Here is a 20,881-nt window from a genome sequence, read left to right on the forward strand (position 1 = left end):
ACTTCTGCCTGCCGTGATTGCCAGCTATGCTCGTGGTGGGAGGGGGGTGTGTGTGGTTGAGGTGTGTTTTGGAGATTGACGCGACATTTTCCGAAAATTTCACGTAAGGGAAATTCCGGGATGGGGAGATGATGATGAGATTATGGATATGAGCCGCCTTGGATAAAAGCGGCAGAAAACGAAGCCGCAGCAGGCACAACAATAACAGCAGCAGCAGCAAGCCAAAGAGGAAAATGAAAAATTTCACTCACGGACGAATGGCCGGGAGCCAATTGCTTCCCGACGAGCGGTTGACGCTGCGGATGAGTAGGCGGTGAGGTATTCTTGGTTCGCCGATTCGGGCCACTCCTCGTCTTCGTCGCCCTCCTCCTCCTCCTCCTCTTCGTCTTCGTGCCCTTGGTGTTCTCCTGTATGACGAGACTCACCCGCTTCTAAGCGTCGCGAGCCGAGTGTGGTGGACACTCCGACGACGTCCCATTTCACAAACGAAGCGATGGTGCCGCCTGCCTCTGATGATGGTGCGCTGTCACAGCCGACGCCGTCGCTGCTGCTGCTGCGGGCGACGAGGACCCGCGATGCTGCGAGGTGGCGGAGGGTGTCTTTGGCGAGATGGTCGTGGAGGTCTGCGAGGCTGGCAGGGGTGGGGAATTGCAGATGCAGTAGCGGGTTCGACGACATTGAGGAGATGTGGATTGAGGCGATTCGCGCCGCCTCATGCGGTGAAGGGTGTGACACTGTGAACATGTCTTTTTCTCGGTTTCCCCCTCTTGTTTCTTTCCCCCCTTGGTGATTTGTCGTGTGATGTGTTGCTGGTTTTGGGTCCTGGTCTTTTTTCTTTCTGGAAAAGGAAAAAAAAAAAACCTGAGAAAAGTCCTGTATGAGGTAAGACATGGAATGGGTCTGAGTGGACATGGTAATTGATCATGTGACGACGGCCATGACGACTTCTGATATGTTTAACATGGAATCGTCAAGTCTCGCGAGCGCATATGGACACAAGTAGTAATTGCTTTGTATGGCCAGACTAGACAGCTGGCGTCGATGATATTTTGAGTTAAACAGGGAGAAGCTGAGGTTCGTTTGTTGGCTTGTACTAGTGGCTTCAGTAGTTCTTCGTCCTTCATATGCATACGATGTCGACTCATGTTTGCTTCATCGCCTGACATCTTCGACCGGTTCGGGATGGCGAAGAGCGTTACTGCTCGGCCAAACCTCGTGTAGATTTCTCTTTATCGTTGGTGATGAGTTTCGCTCCTAGCCAATGCCTATCTGTGAATAACACCTATATCATCGCATCTCGAGCTAGTGAACTGGTCACTAAGTTTGAATGAGCTACGTGACACATGCCTGACAGTCATATGCCATGGCAATGGCTTCTGTTGTGCCTTTTTGACCCGAGTCCATTCTGCAAGCCTTCTCATCTGTGAGGAGGATGCTTCAATCTTCTCGTCTTCGCGATGGTTGAAGCTAAAACTTCGATTCCTTGTTCTATCGAGGAGAGGCTCCTGCTGTCCTATAGGAGGTGATGCATAGGAAAGCATCTTTTAACGTGACAACGGTTTTGCTACGTAAAGTCAAATATTTTGTCTCTTGCAACTTGGCTCACACCAAGCAAATCATCTAGAAAACTAGATTCGTTACCGTGCGCGTGCTTCGACACGTCCCTGTCGAGTTCTCTCACTAAGGATGCAAACATTATGAATGTATGGGTAGAATTCAGCATTGCAAAATCGTTACGCCTGCTATCATGTTTACTCTGGAAGCATGTACCTTTCTTGAGAAAGACTCCCACTTAACCCTACTCAACACCAATTGAAACGAAACTGGTATCGGGTGGGCATATGGTAACGAAGAAGAAATAGCAAGCGACAAACGTATGTATTGAGGCAGAACTTTAATGGTTTCATGGTAAAATGCCCACCCAACATGCCTCGTTGCATCTCCTTAACTCTTCGAACACCAAAGTATCCCAATCCATCTTTTAAGAATACCGGCCGTCCTCTCCAATCTTTCCAATAACAGGCTCCAGCAACAGGGGCAGCGCCTCCGCCGAATCCCTCGCAAATGCAAAGTCCCCGGGACGCAGCTTGGCCATCTGACCCTTGTCTTGAGCCTCAGGGTTGATGATACACACCCGTGCACCCGCCTCGTGCGCCTTCATGATATACCCAGCAGCAGGCCACACCTTTGCCGAAGTACCGATAACAAGCATTAGATCGACCTTCCCCTGTTCAACCCACGCGTCAACACCATTGAGCATCTCCTCGTCGAGATTCTCGCCGAACCAGACAACTCCCGGGCGGAGCAGACCCTCCTTGCAAGACGGGCAGTGCGGTAGGTCCTCGTCGTTGATTTTGGCGAGCTTCTTCTTGGGGTCAAGCAGCGGCAGCGTTTGGTTGGGGTCCTTGACGTCTTCTGATGCAGGAGCGAGGGCTGTACACAACGGGTCGGCGGTGTTGTTGCGTTCAATGTAGTCGCAGTTGGCACACTTGATGTCGAAGAGGCTGCCGTGTAGGCGGCGCAGTTGTTCTACCTTGTGGCCGGCCTGCAGGGAGAGGTCTATCTACGTTAGTCATGTTTCCTATTCATGATAATATCATTTCCCTTTCTTGTTTTTGCAGACCATTAGAAAACAGACAGCCAGGACTGGAGATGGTGAAAGGCTTTGGTCTTACCGTCAACGTTTTGCGTCAGGCACAAAAAGTCTGGGTTTTTCTCCGCCAAGGCCGCCAGCGCGTGGTGTCCCGGGTTTGGCTTCACTGTGAGTGCCATGTGTCGACGGTACGCGTAAAACAACCATACCAGCCCAGGATCGTTGCGGAACGCATTCATGGTCGCCAGCGAGGTGGCATCGTGGTTGCGCCAGAAGCCCCCGGCGCCACGAAAAGTAGGCAGGCCCGAAGAAGCAGAGAGACCTGCACCGCAGAGGGCTAGGATGCGCTTGCTTGAATTCAAAGCCTTGTGGAATTCCGCGACATCGTTGTGCTTGCGCTGAGGCATGGCTGTTGTTTGAATGGGGCGGCGGTTTGCTGGTTTAACTGTCAGCTCACAGACACAGATTGCCAGTCGAGCACAGATATTTACCAATTGGAGTCGAAGGGTTACTGAAGCAAGTGTGATGTTTCAAAGCTAATTGCCGTCCAGATCTAGTGATACTATATCTCATCATTAGGCGACGCACCGGTATTTGAAGGGTACTTGGTTGGAGGCGACCCAGGCAACCGTTTGCCATCAGGCAACGAGAGGGGCAGCGGTGCCTGGTAGGCAATGTATTAGTAGGTCGCAGATGTCTAAGATGGCCAACCAGAGAAAATCTTCCATGCGCTTTCGAACTTATGTTATGTGTTGATTTCAATTCCACTGTTGATGGTCAATCAGCATTCGAGATGGTCACGACCATGTAAGTGGCCGAAGTTGACAAGTTGATGTGGGGGTATTAGCGAACCAAAGCAACTGGCTCCACTTTTATAAAGTCTGTCAGTGACATCACACCGTGACTATACCATAACTACATCACTTAGACCACTTTGAACAAATTATGGTACCAAATTATTATCATGATTCTAGGGCATTTTGACCCTCGAGTTGAGATTTTTATCTATCTCTCTATGCTTCTATAATGTAACCAATTCGCTATGCCCTCTATATGCACCCAAGTCATGTCATCAACCTCGTCTTATGTACAACACTGTGGGAGAAGGCGCCCATCAACGCCTATCATCCCAAGGTATCACGCCGTAGTAGTCTTAATCCCCAGATTTAGTTCTGGAGGACGTAGCGGTAGCGGGCCTTGCCCTCCTCGAGGTCGACGATGGCCTGGTTGGCCTCGCTCATGGGGCGAAGCTGGATCCAGGGCTTGACGTTCTTCTCGGCGGCAAGCTCCCACATCTCGCGGATCTCGTGGGGAGAGCCGATCAGAGAACCGGTGAACTTGACACGGCGCATAACGAGGGGCGCGGGAGCGATGGTGTAAGCACCGTCGTCGGGCATGCCAACCTGGACGAGGGAACCGTCCAGCTTGATGAGGTTGAGGTAGTCCTGCATGGGGATCTTGGAGGAGGAGACGGTGGAGATGACCAGGTCGAAGGTGTTGGCGTACTTCTTGGCCCAGTCGCCCTCCTCGCCGGTGGCGATGTAGTCATCAGCGCCCATCTTGAGGACCTCCTCGCGCTTGTCGGCTCTGCGGGAGATACCGACAACCTTGTCGGCGCCCATGGCCTTGGCGAGCATGATGGCCATGTGGCCGAGACCGCCGACACCGCTGACGGCGACGGTCTTGCCGGGGCCGCAGCCGTGGTTCTTCAGGGGAGAGAAGACAGTGACACCACCGCACAGCATGGGCGCGGCGTAGGCGGACTCGAGACCGTCGGGGATCTTGACGACGAAGTGCGAAGGGCAGCGGTGGTACTTGGCGTGGCCACCCATAGCCTTACCGCCGTTGTAGTGGAAAGCGCCGTAGGTGTGTACGGACTTGGGGCAGTACTGCTCGTTCTTGGAGGCGCAGGGCTCACAGTCGCCCTGGCGGCCGAGGCAGGAGTCGGACTGGGCACCGACACCGACGCGGTCACCAACCTTGATGTTGCCCTCGGCCTTGGAGCCGACGCGGACGGCGACACCAACGATCTCGTGGCCGACACAGACGGGGTAGGGAGCGGGGCCCTGGTGGTTTAAAGTTAGCGTACCGTTATTGAAAGATGAGAGTGCAAGTGAGGGGATGTTAGCTTACCCATCCGGAGCGGAGGACGTGGATATCAGAACCGCAGACGCCAGAGTGGGTGATCTGGATGTCGACGTCGGTCTCCTCCCAAGGCTTAGGCTCGTACTCCTGCCAGACCATGTTGCCCTCGCTAGACTTCTCGTCCAGGCCAACCCAGCCCTCGAACTTGTAGTCGGTAGCAGCCATTGTGATGTGTTGTTGTTGTTTTTATAAAAAGTAGAAAAAGAGGGTATCTAGAGAATCTCAAGAAAGAAGAAGCTTGATATTGAATTGTGTGTCTACACTAACAAGCAAAGGCTCTGGAAAGAGGGAGCAACTCTGCTCTTTTAAACATGAGAGACCCCGATCCGCAGAACAACGTTAAGTCCTAAAAGCCATCGGCGAATACGTACTAACGCCGGCGTCGACCAAGAAACCATGACTTGGGACGAAATAATCCACGCAAGAGAAAAAAAAAACTGCAACGTGGGTGGAGTCAAACAGCGGGAACGAACTGGGAACACTACGGCATCAAGTGCGGCTCGATGCCGCGGCTCAGATCGATGTAAGAGAATTCGTTAGTGTACCCGTCGGTGGTTCCCCCAGCGGCGAGGCGGTTTGAGGAGCGGAACTTTTCCAGAAGAAAGTCAAAGAAGGTCAAAATGCGTCGTCATGATTCGCCAGACCGAGGGACCGGGGGGGGGGCCTCTCCTTCCTTCATGCCGGTGGGTTCGGCGATTATCTGATTAGAAATCTTGTCGAACGCCCTTCTCCGATGGGCAAGGGGCTGGCGCGAGATTATGGGAGCACCGAAACCGTTTTCTCCATCACTTGCGGCACTTGTCGCTCTATCAGACGACATTGGGCTCTCGGACATGATTCAGGGATTAATCAATGAGGCGAAAAGGGAAAAGGAAAGGGGAGGGGCCAGGCGTGGGCTGTCGAACACGTCTGCAGATGGGGCTAAAAGGGCCGTAGGCGATAAGAGAAGGTCCAGGGATGTTCTTGGCCGCCAGTGCCGAACAATCATGGTGTTTTGATGTCATAGACTCCAGAAATTTTCGGCACTTGGACAGCTTTACACCGCCAGGTGATGGGGCGGGAAAAAAGAGGGCAAAATAGCACATGGAAAGATAAAAAAAAAAATGGAGTTTTTACCAAGTGATTGGAGAAGTGTAAGGGACTTTCTGTACCCTTCTTCCAAGTCTTCCAAGTCAAGTCGTGGAGAGAGAGTTGTTGATGAAAATGGGTATCCACTGCAGAAAATTTGCCTCTTTTGTCTCTTTTGGTCGTCTTTCTTTTTGCTCTAACCTTTCACCTTATTCCTACTTTACAGCCTATTGATGCCCTTTTGCGGCTCTGGAGTGTTGCATTCTTACGTCAATTGCGGGATCTTCCGTGGCTATGTGACTGCGGTATTCGTCCGCTCTGGGTATCGCTTCTGGCAAGCTTCTAGAAACGTGCTTTTTTGTGGGTTCCAGCTGGGAAACTCTGCCGTGCAGGGGCCACTAGCACGTCACTATCGATCCGCTTCCCGCCGGCCATTCCAGTCGGCGTCTCCCGTCCCGTCAGTATCGCAGAGTCAGATTGACGGGCGGAATTCCAACTATTTTTTTAAGGTTCAGATCATCGAATTGCCAACTCCACAAGGGGACGTCAGTGGGATAAGATCTGACGACGTTCTTGGGACGGGGAAGCTCTCGGTGAAGGGCGAGTTTGCATTCTATTGCTGCTCACCGAGAGGGCTTGTTGTTCTGGGGCCTGGAACCTTCTTTTGGTGACCGGGACCGGGGATGTAGATGGGTGACAGCGCACGGAAATAACTCGTATGAAGGGGACTCGCAATAATTGTGGGATACCAAGTTTCGCGCATTGCAGCAGCCACTATGCCTCTCTCCTCTTCCTTATCAATTCCGCACTTGCCGCGTGCCAGGATGCTTCACCGTCAATCAACATCGTCCGATGGTTGAGCAAACAACGATACATCCTAACTCCGAGCAACAGACCCCGTGTCGTGACTGACATTGTAGACCTATAACATCGCTCCTTGAGATCCCGACTTGAACTACGGCTGTTGCGCCCGTGGCCGGCGTGCGTCGATGCAGTTCAATCGCCGTGGATCCGGTTTTGAGGGTGGAGAGGTCGAATCGTACGAAAAACTACACCGACAATCTGTTACTATTGTTGAATCACCAAAGCGCCCGTGTGATATGTCAGTGCGGAAGAAAAAAAAAAAAGAAGAGGAAAAAAAGGGTCTGGAAAGGGGGTCTGCAACCAACTTTGACACGCCGGTGCCGGATCGCCAGTTGTGACGTTAGACCGGACCGTTGCTTGACTCTCTCGCAGCTGTAAGATGGTAGGTGATCGCCGGTATAGTTTGCCACTGCAGAAAATCGACCGACGTAATCATGCGCCGTACCTTGCATGGACATCCCCGAGCACACCATCCCTCCCGAATATGCATGCACGGATCCGGCAACTTGGGACCCCACTACGCCGACACACTTCACGGCCGCAGCCCCGAGACCTCGGAGTACGCGGCGGGACATGAGTGGATATCGACCCGGGAGAAGAACGGCGCAAGTTACTCCGTACATGGCCGTTCAGACGACAGCCCGAACGAAGATGTGTAATCTCGTCTCTCCCGGCTGGCTCCCTCGGGTGATCTTGTTCTTCTCCACCCTCCGTCCACCGCACCCATGGCCGCGCCCTGTTCCCTAAATCCTATACGGAGTACCGGCCGAGACAATTAATATTACGCCGAGTCGCTTCCCAGTAGTCTACTTCCTACCATGCACACGTGCACGCCTTACCATTTCCCCTGCGGATGCATATGGCACGGATACCAATGCAAGGGCCCCGGAGTAAATCATTCTCAATTTGTGATGACGCCGTATTGTCTCCCCCCCAAACCGCGCAAACATCCAATCACCCAAAATTAAAATGACAACAAAAGAGATACCAGCCACGAGAAGACAACCGTCATTTCCCTACTCGCAACTGACGTTGACGTAAAGATGCCCGCTTGGCGGCTGGGACGGCACCAGGGACTCCCAAACCGAGGCTTTTCGGTTCACCGTCGCCGGGCGGAGTACCAATTTCACTGGGAGCTGGGCGTCCTGGGAAAGGAAGGGGGGGGGGGGGGGGTTTGAGGTGCATCCATCCAGCAGGCAACGGCGAACCCACCTGATCGTTGGTGGTCGGCAAGTATCCGTCGGACCCGGACCAACACCACAACAAGGGGGAAACCCGTAGACAATTACAAGTAGTACGTTTAGTAGCGAGGCAGCAGCCGCAAGGGGGCAGACCTACAGGCGGAATAATAAATTGGACACGCAATGTAGTGTGCACCACGCACGGAGAGACATTTCTTTTACGCCGCAGGGCGAGGCGGTATTGGCTCAGGGCAAAGCAATATTAGGTCCAAGGCAATGAATATCCATCCCCCCCTTTCTGCCCGATTGCAAGCACCAAGAAATGAGGGGCAAAGAAGCCGAAGGAAGTAGTGCCAAAAAAAAAAAAAAAAAAAGGACGGACGACGACAGAGAAAAATGCCTGACGTGATTCCCCTTTCCTTTGGCCAAATGAGAAAAGTACCGTGCATCATTAAACGCCCAGATGAATAACTCCAGGGGAGGGGGGGGGATGGCGGCCATGCGGCACGGCGGGCACGTCACGATACCAGACTACAACGGCGGTGGTCTGCACAAACTGGTTGGTTTGGTAAAATCGGTTGGAAATTTCGTCTACACCTCTTTCTTTTCCTTTTTTTTTCTTTTTTTTTTTTTCGCGCCAAAAAGTGGAAATTGGACCCGGATAAGGTAGAGCGCGGCCCGCGCTTCTTTTCCCTCCTCCTCCTCTTCCCACCCATCAAACATTCAATTGCAATTGTCCCTCTCTCTCCCCCCTCCCCACCGACTCAACCCGATATGTGTGGGTCAACCCCCCCTCTTACCAAGTACAATGCTCCTTAACTTCAAACGTGGGAAATTGCAACCCCTCGTATACCGCCAAGGTGATTTACAATTGATCTACAGGACAATCGAGTCGACAGAAAACTCAATCTTTGATTGTAAGATGAGACAACTCACGAGATGGGGGCGCGCACGAGAAACATTAAGGTTTTTTGGTTGGTTTAAAAAAAGGATGTCTGTTAAGTAAACTCGTTCGATTTCCCCAGAATGTGGAGAAAATCGAAACTGTTCTAAGGTATCATTATCCATCTGCCGCAAACGACACAAAATACACACCAAAAAACGTCTAAACCTCCAAAGGGTCCGGATAAGCTGGATTGTTCTCCGTGGTTGAACCATGGGTCACCATCGTCGTCCATATCCCCTTTCTGACTTCTTCTCCTTGCCTGAATAAAATAAAATAGACACCTTGAAAATCGCAAGGCCGTCGCGGATCTAATCCCCAATCCCCTTCAAGGATCCGAGGAAAAGCCGCGGAGAGCGTGATCATTAAAAGTACCAGATTAAGTCAAGGTTGGCCTCGACTGATCGTCAAAGACGCCCCCTCCGAAGCGGGGGTTGGCCTGCGTACTTCAGCCGGGTTAAGGATCGTGGTGAAATTGTTTTTCGCAAGAATTCTACAACCCGCTCTCCGTCGACGGAATTATTTGTGTTGGGTTTCATACGCGTGTACGGTCGTTGATTAGGAGTTGTCCATCGGAGCTGCTTACAGCAGGAAGGTGAAGAAGAGACCGGCGGCACCAAGAGCCAGGTTGGCCTTGTTGATGTAGCCGGCACCGGTGACGGTGGCGGGGGCAGTGGTGGTGCTGGAGGCACCGGTCTGAGAAGCACCGGTGGCGCCGGAGCCAGAGCCGGAGCCAGAGGCGGAGGCAGAAGAGCCGGTGGCAGAAGCCTGAGCAGAGCCGGTGGCAGCGGTAGCGGGGCCGGAAGCGACGGTGGACAGGGTGGTCTTGGACTCGGCCTTGGAGGTGGTCTTGCTGGAGGCGGCGGAGGAAGAGGACTTGTCGTCGGTGCTGCCGTCGGTCTTGACGATGATGGACTCCCAGCTGCCGGAGCGGTCACCGTAGACGTAGGAGGTGGCGCCCTTCTTGCCACCCTGGTAGTCGGTGATGGTGATGCTCTTGTAGTAGGCGTTGAAGGGAGCCTCGTTGAAGTCGGTGTAACCACCAGCCCAGTCGACGGTGCCCTTGGGGGCGTCCTTGCGGCCGGCAACCCAGGTTCCGATCTTGACCTCCATGGGAGTCTGGGGGTAGCGGGATCCGCCCTTGGCGTCGGCGTACTTGAGCTCACGGACGAGGTTGCCGTCGATCAACCACTTGACGGAGTTCTGGTCCCAGTCGATGGTGTAGGTGTGGAATTGGTTGATGGGGTCAGCGACGGGGTGGTAGGCACCACGGTCGTAGGTGGTGGTGTCACCCTTGCCGAAGTAGTTGGTCTGGACCTGAGCGGTGTCGCTGCCAATCCACTCCCAGTCGATCTCGTCGAGGTCGTCGGACTGGAGGACGACGGAGGTCACGACACCCTTGCCGGGGGCGGCCTTGAGGACGACCTCGAGCTTGCCGAAGAAGATGTACTTCTTGGAGGCCATGGTAGGAGCGTCGGTCTCCTTGTTGATGGCGAAGAGAGCACCCTGGTCCTCGAACTTGACGGAGGTACCATCGAGCTTGCGGAAGATGTCGTCGTTGTTGCCCTTGGTGAAGTCAATGCTGACAGACTTGCCCAGGGCAGGATCAGCGGGGCAGTCTAGCCAAATTATGTTAGCAAAAAAGAGCCTTTCACATCACAGAGAACAGAACCCAAAAGACGAGTTCGGAAGAGATGTTGCGACTTACCCTTCTTGGTAGGGTCACAGGTGGTGAAGGTCTGGGCAGAGACCATGCTGGAGGCAGCAAGAGCCACGGTAGCGGCGGAGAAGATCTTGGAGAACATTTTGCCTGTGATCGAGTATATGTCGAGTAGGAGCAAAGGGTGAAAGGGTTGAGAGGAAAAAGTTGAAGAAGGTTCGACAAGATATGTATAAGAGGCCGGGTGTGTAACTTAATTAAGAGGAGGTTGGGTTATTGCTCGAGTCGGATGTTTTTAGAGGTGGCTTGAGCAGATGTGATAATGTGGAAATGAAAACAAAGGCTATGTCGATTAACGAGAGACAAGCAAGTAAGCTAGAAGAGGGTTGTAGGAGAATGCTCGTGAGAAAGCAAGTTAGGAAAGGTGAGGAGGGAGGTGAGTACAAGTAGGCAGAGACACGATGGGGGGGAGATGAGTTTATTAGTCTTTCCAACGAGGCACAGCACAGCACAGCACAAGAATTGTCCGAGGCAGTAGCCAGCAATAGCACCAGGCAGGCAAGCAGGAACCCAGGCAGACTACGAACGGACTAGTAGCCATTACCCAAAGTAAGGCAATGGAGACATGCCATCCCATGGGACCTTGTGTAGTGGAGGGCAGAAGCACGAACTGGGTGCCCAGTGTGTACCCAGAGTATCCGTAGCCAGACTGGGGTGGGATGGAGCTGGGCGAATCAATACGACCTCGTACCTTATTCAGGACCCTGCACTGGCCCTTGGTTTAAGGAGGGGGGTGACTGTCATCGGCCAAGCCTTTCAGTCCTGCACCATCGGCAACCCCTGGTCTTGGGGCGTTCCTATGCAGGTAGGTTGGCCGGGGTGATGGGACCGTTCGCTCTTTTTTTTTTGTGCTGGTCTTCTTTGGTGTGTGGGTGCACTTTTGAGTGGCGGCATGACCAGGAGAGTAGACCCAAGCCCACAAGATTGGAGGCCCCTGTTCCCCTCTTCCCCTGGAGCGTGAGCCGGTGGGCTGCTTTGGTGCTGGGTTGTTGCTATTGCTGCTTGCACAAAGGCCCCAATTTTGGTTAATTTGAACGCTGGGGCTGAGGCCAATCAAAGGGAACGGATTCGACCGCTTTGCCCAAAGAAGAATGGCACCGAGCGGAGTGGCGCTGCTTCTTGCTTTTATGGCCAGGATCCCTTTCCGTCAGCACAGAGCCAGAGGCAGAAGTTCCTTCTCGATCCTCCCAACTCGACAGTGGTGTAATACCTGTAATCCTGTAATACCACTAGTATGTACGTACAGGAAGTGAGTAGGAGGGAAGAAAGGACAATGGCCTTACATAGTAGAAAGGTCTGGTACCTGAGGGATCAACGGGGGCTGCAGCGCACATCATCCGTGTTATGACACCTCTTTCGAATACGTGCCTGCTGACAGAGTACCTTGCCTTTCTTTGCCTTGGTATGAACCGTAAGAAATAAACAGTGCCCTACTACACTAATTAGCATTAGCATTTAGCGTATCCGGTACTCCACGGGCGGGCTGTGTCGCTTGTGGTGGTATTGGAGGTAATCTGAATCTGTACATCATCAAATCACACTCTTGCGTTTCGATGCATCATACATCATTGCGAATAATGGCTCACTGATCAGCCCGGCATCATTCCCTGGCAGTCTTTGGGCAAACTCTTGGAACGTTGGAGGGATCAGCGACAGATTGACAGCAACACGGAGAAATTAGAGCACGCTACAAGCAGCGGAATTCCACTTGGCCCTTCTATCAACATCTCGTGATCGTCCTTGTTGACGCTGCCGGACGCTTGAGCCGGCGCCGCTTCCATCGCATTCCAACCCATCGCTGCCACGAGGCAGAACATTCCTGTGTCTACTGCAAGGTAACGTCAAAGTGTGTCAGCCATTCTTATCCATTGTCAAGCATTCAGTCCGCCTCCTTTGTTTCGTTCTCCCGCATTCCAGTCACCACTGGTCAGCTCATGGTCGCCGCTGGTCCTTAGTCAGGTCCCGAGGACCGAGTATGCAAATCGGACATGCTACCGTCACTGCTTACGAGGTCGGCCGGAGGCAATGCTGTTTTCCGCGCATACAAAGTGATCGCATAATGATTGCTCAGGATGACTTACCGAGTATCCTACCAGGTTTCTGGAGAACAACAACACAAACATGATCGATCATCATCCCTTCTCCGCCCGGGCCAGCACCACAGGCACAGGCCACAAAACACAGGGCAACAACGTAGTGGGCAAGCACAGGTCACAGCAGCCTGTCGTCGCATCTTAGGTGGTGTCTCACCCCTCTGAAGCAACGGGGGATCCCTGCGACGCATCCGTGAACCGTCCGAGTCTGCCCTCTGCCTGTCCCCTATTGCACGACTCAATCGACTCAGCAACTTGACTGATTACCCCCCGTATTGACCATGTTAATCCTATCTTTGGCGTCCCCGTCGCCCGATGGCGCGGTGTTGGCCGTGTGCCTCCCGCTGCGAGGCCAAACTCTCGCCCGTCCATTTGGGGAGATCCCCCAAAGACCTAACGCGCTTTAACCTAGCACCGCAATATATCATCTCACCTATTACTACGTATACACACATCAATCTCATCGCGTCTTGTTCCCGGTACGTACCGCCTGGTGGCCTTGCATCATTGGACGGATGCCACGTCAAGACCCTGCATTTTAAACTTGCCATGCGCCTTAGTCTATGAGCGCGCGCATAATAAGGGAGCAAAAGTAAGCAAGCTGCGCCCAGTGATGCAGGAGACGGGAGGCCTGGGCTTTTTTTTTTTTTTTTTCTCACTCACTGTGTTGTTCTCTGTCCGTAGCATGGTTTGATGATTGTTTCTCGCTCATCTCGTCGTCTGCCTCCCAAAGTCGCGTTCATTGATCAATTGGTTGATCATCAAACTGCATGTTCAACCGGGCGAGACGCACCGAGACCCGCGGCCGCCGCCAGCCAACCACTGTGCCTCGATCTCCGATACTCCCTCTCCTGGTGTCATTTCACAGTTGTAATTTGCTCCGTTTACCCCGTCACTCGTCTCGTCGAGCTGGCGCCTCGGAAACAGCCTCTGCCGCCGTCTCTCTAACCTATCGCCGGCGTCGGGTTACAGTCTACTCAGTCTCGCTTGAAACAGGAGTTCCTCCTTCTCCGGCGTCCCTTGGCTTCTTCTTCGCCATGTTCCACACTTTGACTTGGAGCCCATGGTTCGAAACAACGGCGGGACTCAGGGAAGCCTTTACCCTGTCACACAGTATTGCCAACCCCCCTATCTCCCACCGTCATATCTCTCTACCGTTGTCTTTTACTGTGTAAGAGAAGGGGCGTATTTCTCTTTTTGTCATTTATTCCCTTCCCGTCATTCGCTAGTGAAGTAACCCATCCCTGACACCACAGGGTGCCAGAAATGTCTCCCCACAACCAGCTCGGCAAAGACTCCTTCTGCCGCAAATTCAATTTTTCTTAGTCTCTCAACCGTCGTGCCGATGCCCCGATGACTCCAGAGATCTTCATAATTCTCCGCTGGTAGGCCAAGGGCCAAGGCTGGCCATGGGGCTTCCACCCATCACGCGCCATTTCCAAACACGAAGACGAGTGACAAGACAAATGTCTTTTTATTTTTTTTTTTCTCATTGTTGTTAATTTTTTTTTTGCCTCCGACCTTTCTTCCTCTCGATCTTGGCCTGTGACCAGCCCGTAAAGTCAAACAGACACCGGCGGTGGTGACCATGACAAAGAGTCACAGGGGCGTCGGGGCGGGCAAAGACCCGGCGTGTTCCGCGCCGCGTCCCGCAACGTTCCATAAACCCGAACCCATCAACCTATTTTTTGTCCTTAACACGATGGTGTGGTACTGCTTGCAGGACCCGCGCCTCACTCCAGTCAGGGCTGGGTCAGGCTGGTTGCAACCATCAGCTCGAACGGGCCGATCTATACCGGGCGCCTCTGCTGCTACCTACACTGCCAAAAACAAAACTACTAGTACCTGCCGGACTGTCTTGCAGCATACCTCGTGAACGCTCGTATCCAACTGGCTGGGCTCCCTCTGCCTTACGGGCTGGGTCCTAAACCATGCCGCCGGTGGCTGCCAGAAGATGGCTGTGCTGGGCTGCCAACGGGCAATAGGCTGTGGCCTCTGCTCTGCTTCTCGCTCATCCGCCCCGAGGTTAACCAGCCCTGTGGTGGACACTCTCCTGTCTTTGGTGGCACCTTGCATCTCTTTTGCACTTTTTCTTCTGCTCAATACGCTGCGGAACAGGCCGATCCTGGGTCCGAAACGTCACTCGGCCCACCGATGCCTTGGCCGTGAATGGGTCGGTTTTGTCATGCCGAACCGCCTTCACCGTGGAGACCTGTCTCTGGTCTACATACTCGGTATGTTGTTGAATATTTTCTTCATCACATGATGATCGCTACTGGCTGCGGTGCAGCCCTGCAAGCCAGCCTGTGTTCGGTATCTCCACGCTGTGTGTACATGGTTTCTGTAGCTATGTGTGGAGGAGGCGCAGGGCTTTTTTTCCCAGCGCATCCAGCCGCAGGGAAAGGGCTTTCGCATAACGACCTGATCCTTGGGCCCGGCACTACATTCCTGCCTCTGTACCACAGCATATGTTTGACGGCTGTGAGGCTTGCAGATAAAAGCTTGGGGTTTGCGTTGGTGGGGAGAGAGAGGGGAAGAAACCTACCCAACAGCTAAACACTAACATGTCTTGATCGTTTTTGTCGCCGGAAGCTGCAGCTCGTTAGGCTCAACTCTATTCATGATACGCCCGGGAGTTCAGAATGAGCTGGACGCCTTACGAATACCGCTAGCCGCTCATCGGGGGAAACGACCTAGACACCAGCAGAAGCAGAAAAAAACAAAATGGCATAACCGCCCATTCCAAGCTCGCTACCTAGTCAAAGATTGATTTCCAGGCCAGCCACTAGAACAACATCCAGGCGGTCCCCCTGAAGGCCAAAAAGCCAGAAAGAGCAAAAAAGGGACATGAATGAGCGCCACTAGCGCCTGAGCGTTCTCTAAAATTAAACCCCCCAGCCAGGACGAACCCGCCCATCCACCACCCCGTATTCCCAGTCCAGTTTTCCCGAATGGCGGGCGGCGCTACCATGCCAGATTGATGGACCATCTGCCACCCCTTCGCTAATCTTGACAGACACACCTCGTAAACTGCGACCTCTTTTCCGCTTTGTGGAATGCTTGGGCTTCTCGTAACTGTCCGCCTTCGTCATTCGCTGTTGCATTCATTCTCTCTTTCTTTCTCTCTCTCAAGCCCGCTGACACCCCCCCATTCAGCCTTATGACCATCATTCTCCAGTGGCCACAAGCAAAAGCAACAGTGACAGTGACAACCAGCCCTCTCATAAGAACCCTTAGCCAAGAAGGGGGGCCCTCATCCCTTCCCCCGCCCACCAGGTCCGAAGAAACACGGCGTCTCCGACCGGTTCCCACTGGGTGCGAGTCGCCATCTGGTGATACGATCTGTTTTGTGTGTGTGTGTGTGTGTGTTTGCGAGCCCAATCAATCTCGTCATTCTAATTCCCTCCCCCAAATCAACATGCATGTTCTGTGGCCTGCTGACATGGTCCGTCTAATCCTGCATGCAATCAACGACTCACGTTGTCAATTAGTCAGGACATGTTGGGATTCTAGTCACCCATAGTGTGTCCCTTCCGGTCAAACGCCTTCTTTTCGGGGGCCATCCCATCGTGTGCTCTCACCGACTAACCGCGGTGAACTGAAACTAAACAACCAAAGTCACCCGCTAGAGAAAAAGGTTTTTCCCCCTTCTCCTTACAGGAGGGATCGACTCATAACCGCCAGCCGCTATTGACTTGGATACGCCAGCAAGAAATGGGCTGAATTAATTGGTGCTCTTACAAGAAAAATAAAAAATAAAAAATTAAAAAAAAAAAAACCATTTGCCAGCTCATTTGTCTCTTACAGCCCGTCGCTGATGAATTCCTTGGCATTTAGCGTCCGAGACCCATAAAATTCGCTGTCGTCCGATGAACCCGTTTGGCGATGCTAGGGCCCTTTTCGAGGCTGATGCTGAGCTCAGACGGGGTGAGCTCTCTAAATCCTTGACCCAAAGGAATCATTTTTGCTAAGGAAAAGCAGTGGAAATGGCCCTCCATCTGTGCTCGTGGGATTCTGCAACGGTCAAGCTTAATCCGGATAGCAGGTTTTGTCGCTATTCTCCCTGCCTAGAGCTGGCATCAGGAACCGGAGGATTCCTGCGAAATAATCCTTTAGAACTATACTTCTCTTAATTGATTGATGAACATCATATCGGCTTTCTCGACGGTAAGTCGTCGTAAAATGGGACGCCGCTGCCACGCCCTCTAGAAGAGTCCAACGACGGATCGCGTACCCTGCTGACGCCGTCGGAGCCATGTAATCAATACACACACAAACGCGACTTGCCTTTCGGCTCCGTTCCTCCTGCTGTTGCCTTGTCCTTAATGCCGTATCACGACCGCCCAAACCACCCTAGCCACGTCAGCAAGGGTTACGAAGGAGCAAGAGCGCATACGTGTGCACCGCCATACATTGCACAAGGAAGCCTAAACGGGGCTTGCAGGTGCCATGCCAGCGCGATCGTGGACGTGGCAGCCGCGGCTGAGATCCAGCCCGTCGTCGTGGGACACAGCCCAGCCTGCTAGCCGAACGAGTGGAAGAGCGTAGAAACGGCCAGGCTGCGTCGAAGTGCATGCGGCCAAGATGATCCTTGACTGGCGGGCACTTCTGGAAGGGAACATCATGAATGGCAGGAGTCGAAAATAGCCATGTTGTGGTTTAGAATAAACTGCGAACGGAGGGGGGTGTCCCATTACGCCACGGCCAGCTTCGTTCTATTGGAATCCGGAGACCGGGGTCGAGGTTAGTCAAGGACTGGCCTGCGAGTCGGGAGACGTCGGTGAGGGTAGAGGTTTATCTAATTAGAGGAGTCTACTTTGATGTGTCCGACATTTGGCGCGACGAACGCTTGTTATTGAGTGTCGTAAGAGTCGGTCAAACTTCTTACGTGGCAGAGACAGGCGTCGCGAACCATTTAATCACGGCTTTAACTAACGTGCTTTGAGTCACCAGAAGTTGAATGTCCTTAGCACTTTGATCTTGTCTCATTGACGCCAGGTCGATATAACTAGCCACATGGAGTGGGCCACAGTTACGTCTTCGTGGTACGGCTAGATCTTGACCGGCCTGTAAGTTTGTGGCTCAGGTGTTTTGCTAATTGCTGAGAATCAGCTCCGAATTGTCACAATGGGACCACAGTAGTAGCGCTTAGCCTCTGTTGAAACGATGTGTTTCCGATTACCCGTAAATGAAACCGTATTGTTCGTTTCCATTTGGAGTTATAAAGAAGTTGAGCGAACCTAACTAGGACGGCTCTTGGATCACAATATCACGGTCAACCGAACAGCTCAAGAAGAAGCAAAAAGCTGAATAGTTTGCCTGGATAGTGGTCTTTAATGGAAAGCAATCTGTTCCGTATCATTTTTGGTATTACCCACCAGAGAATCAATAACCAGTAGCTTTCACAGGATCTTATTTACACGTTTGGTGCGCTCTCCGAACGACACGTCCAACCGACCCGAGTAAATCCGAAGCCGAGCCAAAAGAAGTCCCTTCCAAAGGTACTGACCTTGACATCTTGGCTCTTAGATGAAGGTTTCTTGTCGATGCCGTTTTTTCTATCATAAATCACGAAACACTGGCCATAAACCTACATGAAACAAACGAAGCATAGACCAATGAGCCCGCGAGTTCTGCTCTGAGCCGAGGTTACGAGGAGTCATTCAATGTCGATGTTTCCATCATCGAGAAGATAGCATTCCTACAGTGATCATCATGGTCCGGTGCACCCTGTCGACTTGGCCAGCTCATGAGCCAATGAACAGATTGAATTATGGCATCACTGTCGAAAAAGTTACTTAATGGCGATATCGACCGTCTAGGTTGATCATGTGCACAGTCGAACGACGACAAGGTCTTCCCGATGGATACACGCCTTTTGGCGGTAAAATGCATGGGAAAACAGACGATTCTTCCTCCCATCCGAGTCGCGTACATGGGAACGTAAAAGTCCTATATAGGACATTGGCTGTCCACTTCAGGCGGACACAGCCAGGGTCGAGGCTGGCCTGCGATATCGCAGCCGCGAAGGAAGCTGAAGACGAAGTTTGACAAATCCGGAAGCTTGAATAAGATCAAGAGCCCCCAGTCTTGTAGAAGATGGAATGTTCTGTACATTACATAGTCTCGTAATGTGTGGGGATGGCCAACAAGTCCAGAGGGCGTGATGACCTTGCTGGCTCAATATGATGCTTTTCTCCATCGCCTACTTCCGCTCCGTTGGCATGTATGACGGGTTTGAAGTATTATTATCAACGGTAAGAATTTACTTCCAATCCACCTCCGTTGGCTGTCAGGTGCTGAAGCTTAATGTAAAGCAAACGGGGGAAGGGCCATCCATGCCACTGCAATAAACCTTATGTCAGCACAGTTGTGTTTGCAGAATGGCATGTGCCAATGGACCCTGATTTCACGGAAGAAGTTGTATGGCCAAAAAGGGCTCTGTTAGTTATCTCTACATCCCAGGTCAAAAAAAATGGCTTCTTGGAATCCTCCCCGCCGGCATTGTCAACAGGGTGCTCTGCGCAAGCTTCACCGCCGAGACACCTCGTCTCACTTGATAATATGAATCTTAGTGAGTAAGAAGCAGAATTTATTGTTTACTTGTCTTTTTGTGAATCGGATAATGTTCAAAACTTATTTCTGTTCTAATAGGATCCTACGTACCCAGTACCAGAGATGATTCTACCTTTTATAAATTATCTTTTCACACAGAGCTGTCACATACGACCATACCCATTGGAAAACTCGGGATCCCGTCCGCTCTCCCATAGACAAGCCAATGAGGGCCGGATTAGTAGTTGGGTCGGTGACGACCAGCGAATACCTGGTGTTGTATGTTTTGTTTTTTTACCCCCCCTCCTGGGTGGGGGACGATGATAGTAACTCGCAACTAGTCGCGAGCTTTTTATGGGAAACTATTTTTGTTATCCCCAGTCGCACCTATTTGCACTCGTGTGGCCAGTGACATGAGATTTCAACAATGGTATGTTTAATTGGAAGCCTTTGACTCGAGAAACACTTGCCAGCTCGCGTACAAGCGGTAAGCACTCAAGAGTTGATTTGATATCCCTACCACTGTCACAGACGAAGGGCTAATGAAGGCGTAAGTAGCAGTTATAGAGCAATATAGACCTTGGATATCCGAAATGGTGTATAAAAGGGAACCGTAACGTGACTTTATGTATACGCTGCAGTTAAAGCCAGCGGAGAGGAAATGTCGCCAGCTTCAACTAACAGTATCGCACCTGTGCCATCGGGACTTCTTCTTTCTCATACAGAAGAAAGAATTTGGCAGGTTTCGAAGTGACTTGTAACAAAAAACACGAAGTCCTTGCCGGTGCAGAGAAACTGGCACAGTTCTGTGTTTTGTGGCTCTGTTTATAACGGCGGTTGCCGTTACATTGAGGATGACAAACACACAAGGAACTAGTATCGCTCCAGCCTCGTGATATATTTCTATGGTAAGAGTTATTATTGGAGAATGCTTCAATACCAGTTGCCCCTTCACTTCTAGACTTCTCAGCTGGATTTCTTTACAGCCGGCTAGAAAAGTGATCAAAACGGTCTATCGAACGAAGAATGACTCACTATAAAGATGTTGGACGGATTCACTCAGCTTAGTTGGCAGATTCCAAGGCGCGAAACGAAACTCAGATAAGATGGAAGCTGAAGATATTGTACCACGGCAACCTCTTTGTAAACTGATTCGTCAACGTCAGAATACCAAAAATAACTGGAATAGTCCCCATTATATCGGTCTCCGTGGCAGCCGGCCCCGAAATCAATCTTGCGCCGTGTCGACCTGTCTCTGGTGTTCCCGGACACACACGTTCTTGAAAAGCCTTTATTAAATATGGATGTGCCTCATACAAGATGCAGACTTTTGTTGAAAGCTTAGACAGACTTTGGCCCGGGACCGGCGGGCCCACCTGAGCCACACGCCTCTGTGAGCTCCGGTTGCCACTTTGCATGAAGCCTGAAGTTTATGAATTCAAGAGTTTGACTTTATTGCTTGTTATAAATCTCATTTTAGCATCTCTCTTTCGCTCAGGAACTGGATTGCATCGTCCTTTTAGACTTGACGAAGCTGGTAGGACCGCTGTTCCAGTCACGATAATTACCGTTTTTCGACAAGACTATTCCAATACAATCATGAGTGCTTCGAATCACATGACCTCGAAACTCCCACCGAGTCCAACTGAAACAGCTGTACTGGAACCCCAGTTTTCTTCGACCCCTTTCACGCCACCTTTGTTCACGAAACATGACAAA

At 51.9% G+C, this 20,881-nt stretch overlaps 4 protein-coding genes across 4 annotated transcripts, besides 1 other annotated feature; all 4 read right to left on the reverse strand.

Moving 5' to 3' along the window:
• Positions 1 to 243: 243 nt before the first annotated feature.
• On the reverse strand, positions 244 to 912 carry CTRU02_211068 (GNAT family acetyltransferase; the record flags this gene model as incomplete). The annotated part of the gene is made up of 1 exon (XM_036720093.1): positions 244 to 912. One exon carries the CDS (start codon positions 910 to 912, stop codon positions 244 to 246), a length of 669 nt encoding a protein of 222 aa, XP_036587836.1.
• A 1,069-nt stretch (positions 913 to 1,981) lies between these two features.
• CTRU02_211069 (sir2 family histone) lies at positions 1,982 to 3,232 on the reverse strand (the record flags this gene model as incomplete). The annotated part of the gene is made up of 3 exons (XM_070205571.1): positions 1,982 to 2,559; positions 2,676 to 3,029; positions 3,085 to 3,232. 3 exons carry the CDS (start codon positions 3,230 to 3,232, stop codon positions 1,982 to 1,984), a joined length of 1,080 nt encoding a protein of 359 aa, XP_070060814.1.
• Positions 3,233 to 3,759: 527 nt separating this feature from the next.
• On the reverse strand, positions 3,760 to 4,903 carry CTRU02_211070 (zinc-binding alcohol; the record flags this gene model as incomplete). The annotated part of the gene is made up of 2 exons (XM_036720095.1): positions 3,760 to 4,659; positions 4,727 to 4,903. 2 exons carry the CDS (start codon positions 4,901 to 4,903, stop codon positions 3,760 to 3,762), a joined length of 1,077 nt encoding a protein of 358 aa, XP_036587838.1.
• Positions 4,904 to 9,376: 4,473 nt separating this feature from the next.
• CTRU02_211071 (cell wall glucanosyltransferase mwg1) lies at positions 9,377 to 10,599 on the reverse strand (the record flags this gene model as incomplete). Its single annotated transcript, XM_036720096.1, has 2 exons — positions 9,377 to 10,413; positions 10,503 to 10,599. 2 exons carry the CDS (start codon positions 10,597 to 10,599, stop codon positions 9,377 to 9,379), a joined length of 1,134 nt encoding a protein of 377 aa, XP_036587839.1.
• Positions 10,600 to 19,291: 8,692 nt separating this feature from the next.
• Positions 19,292 to 19,378: a sequence feature (Protein overlapping with rRNA (CTRU02_211072, KAL0934273.1) was converted to a misc_feature.).
• Between the last annotated feature and the right edge of the window lie 1,503 nt (positions 19,379 to 20,881).

This window comes from Colletotrichum truncatum, assembly GCF_014235925.2.
Source record: "Colletotrichum truncatum strain CMES1059 chromosome Unknown Contig_0007, whole genome shotgun sequence".
NCBI lineage: Eukaryota > Fungi > Ascomycota > Sordariomycetes > Glomerellales > Glomerellaceae > Colletotrichum > Colletotrichum truncatum.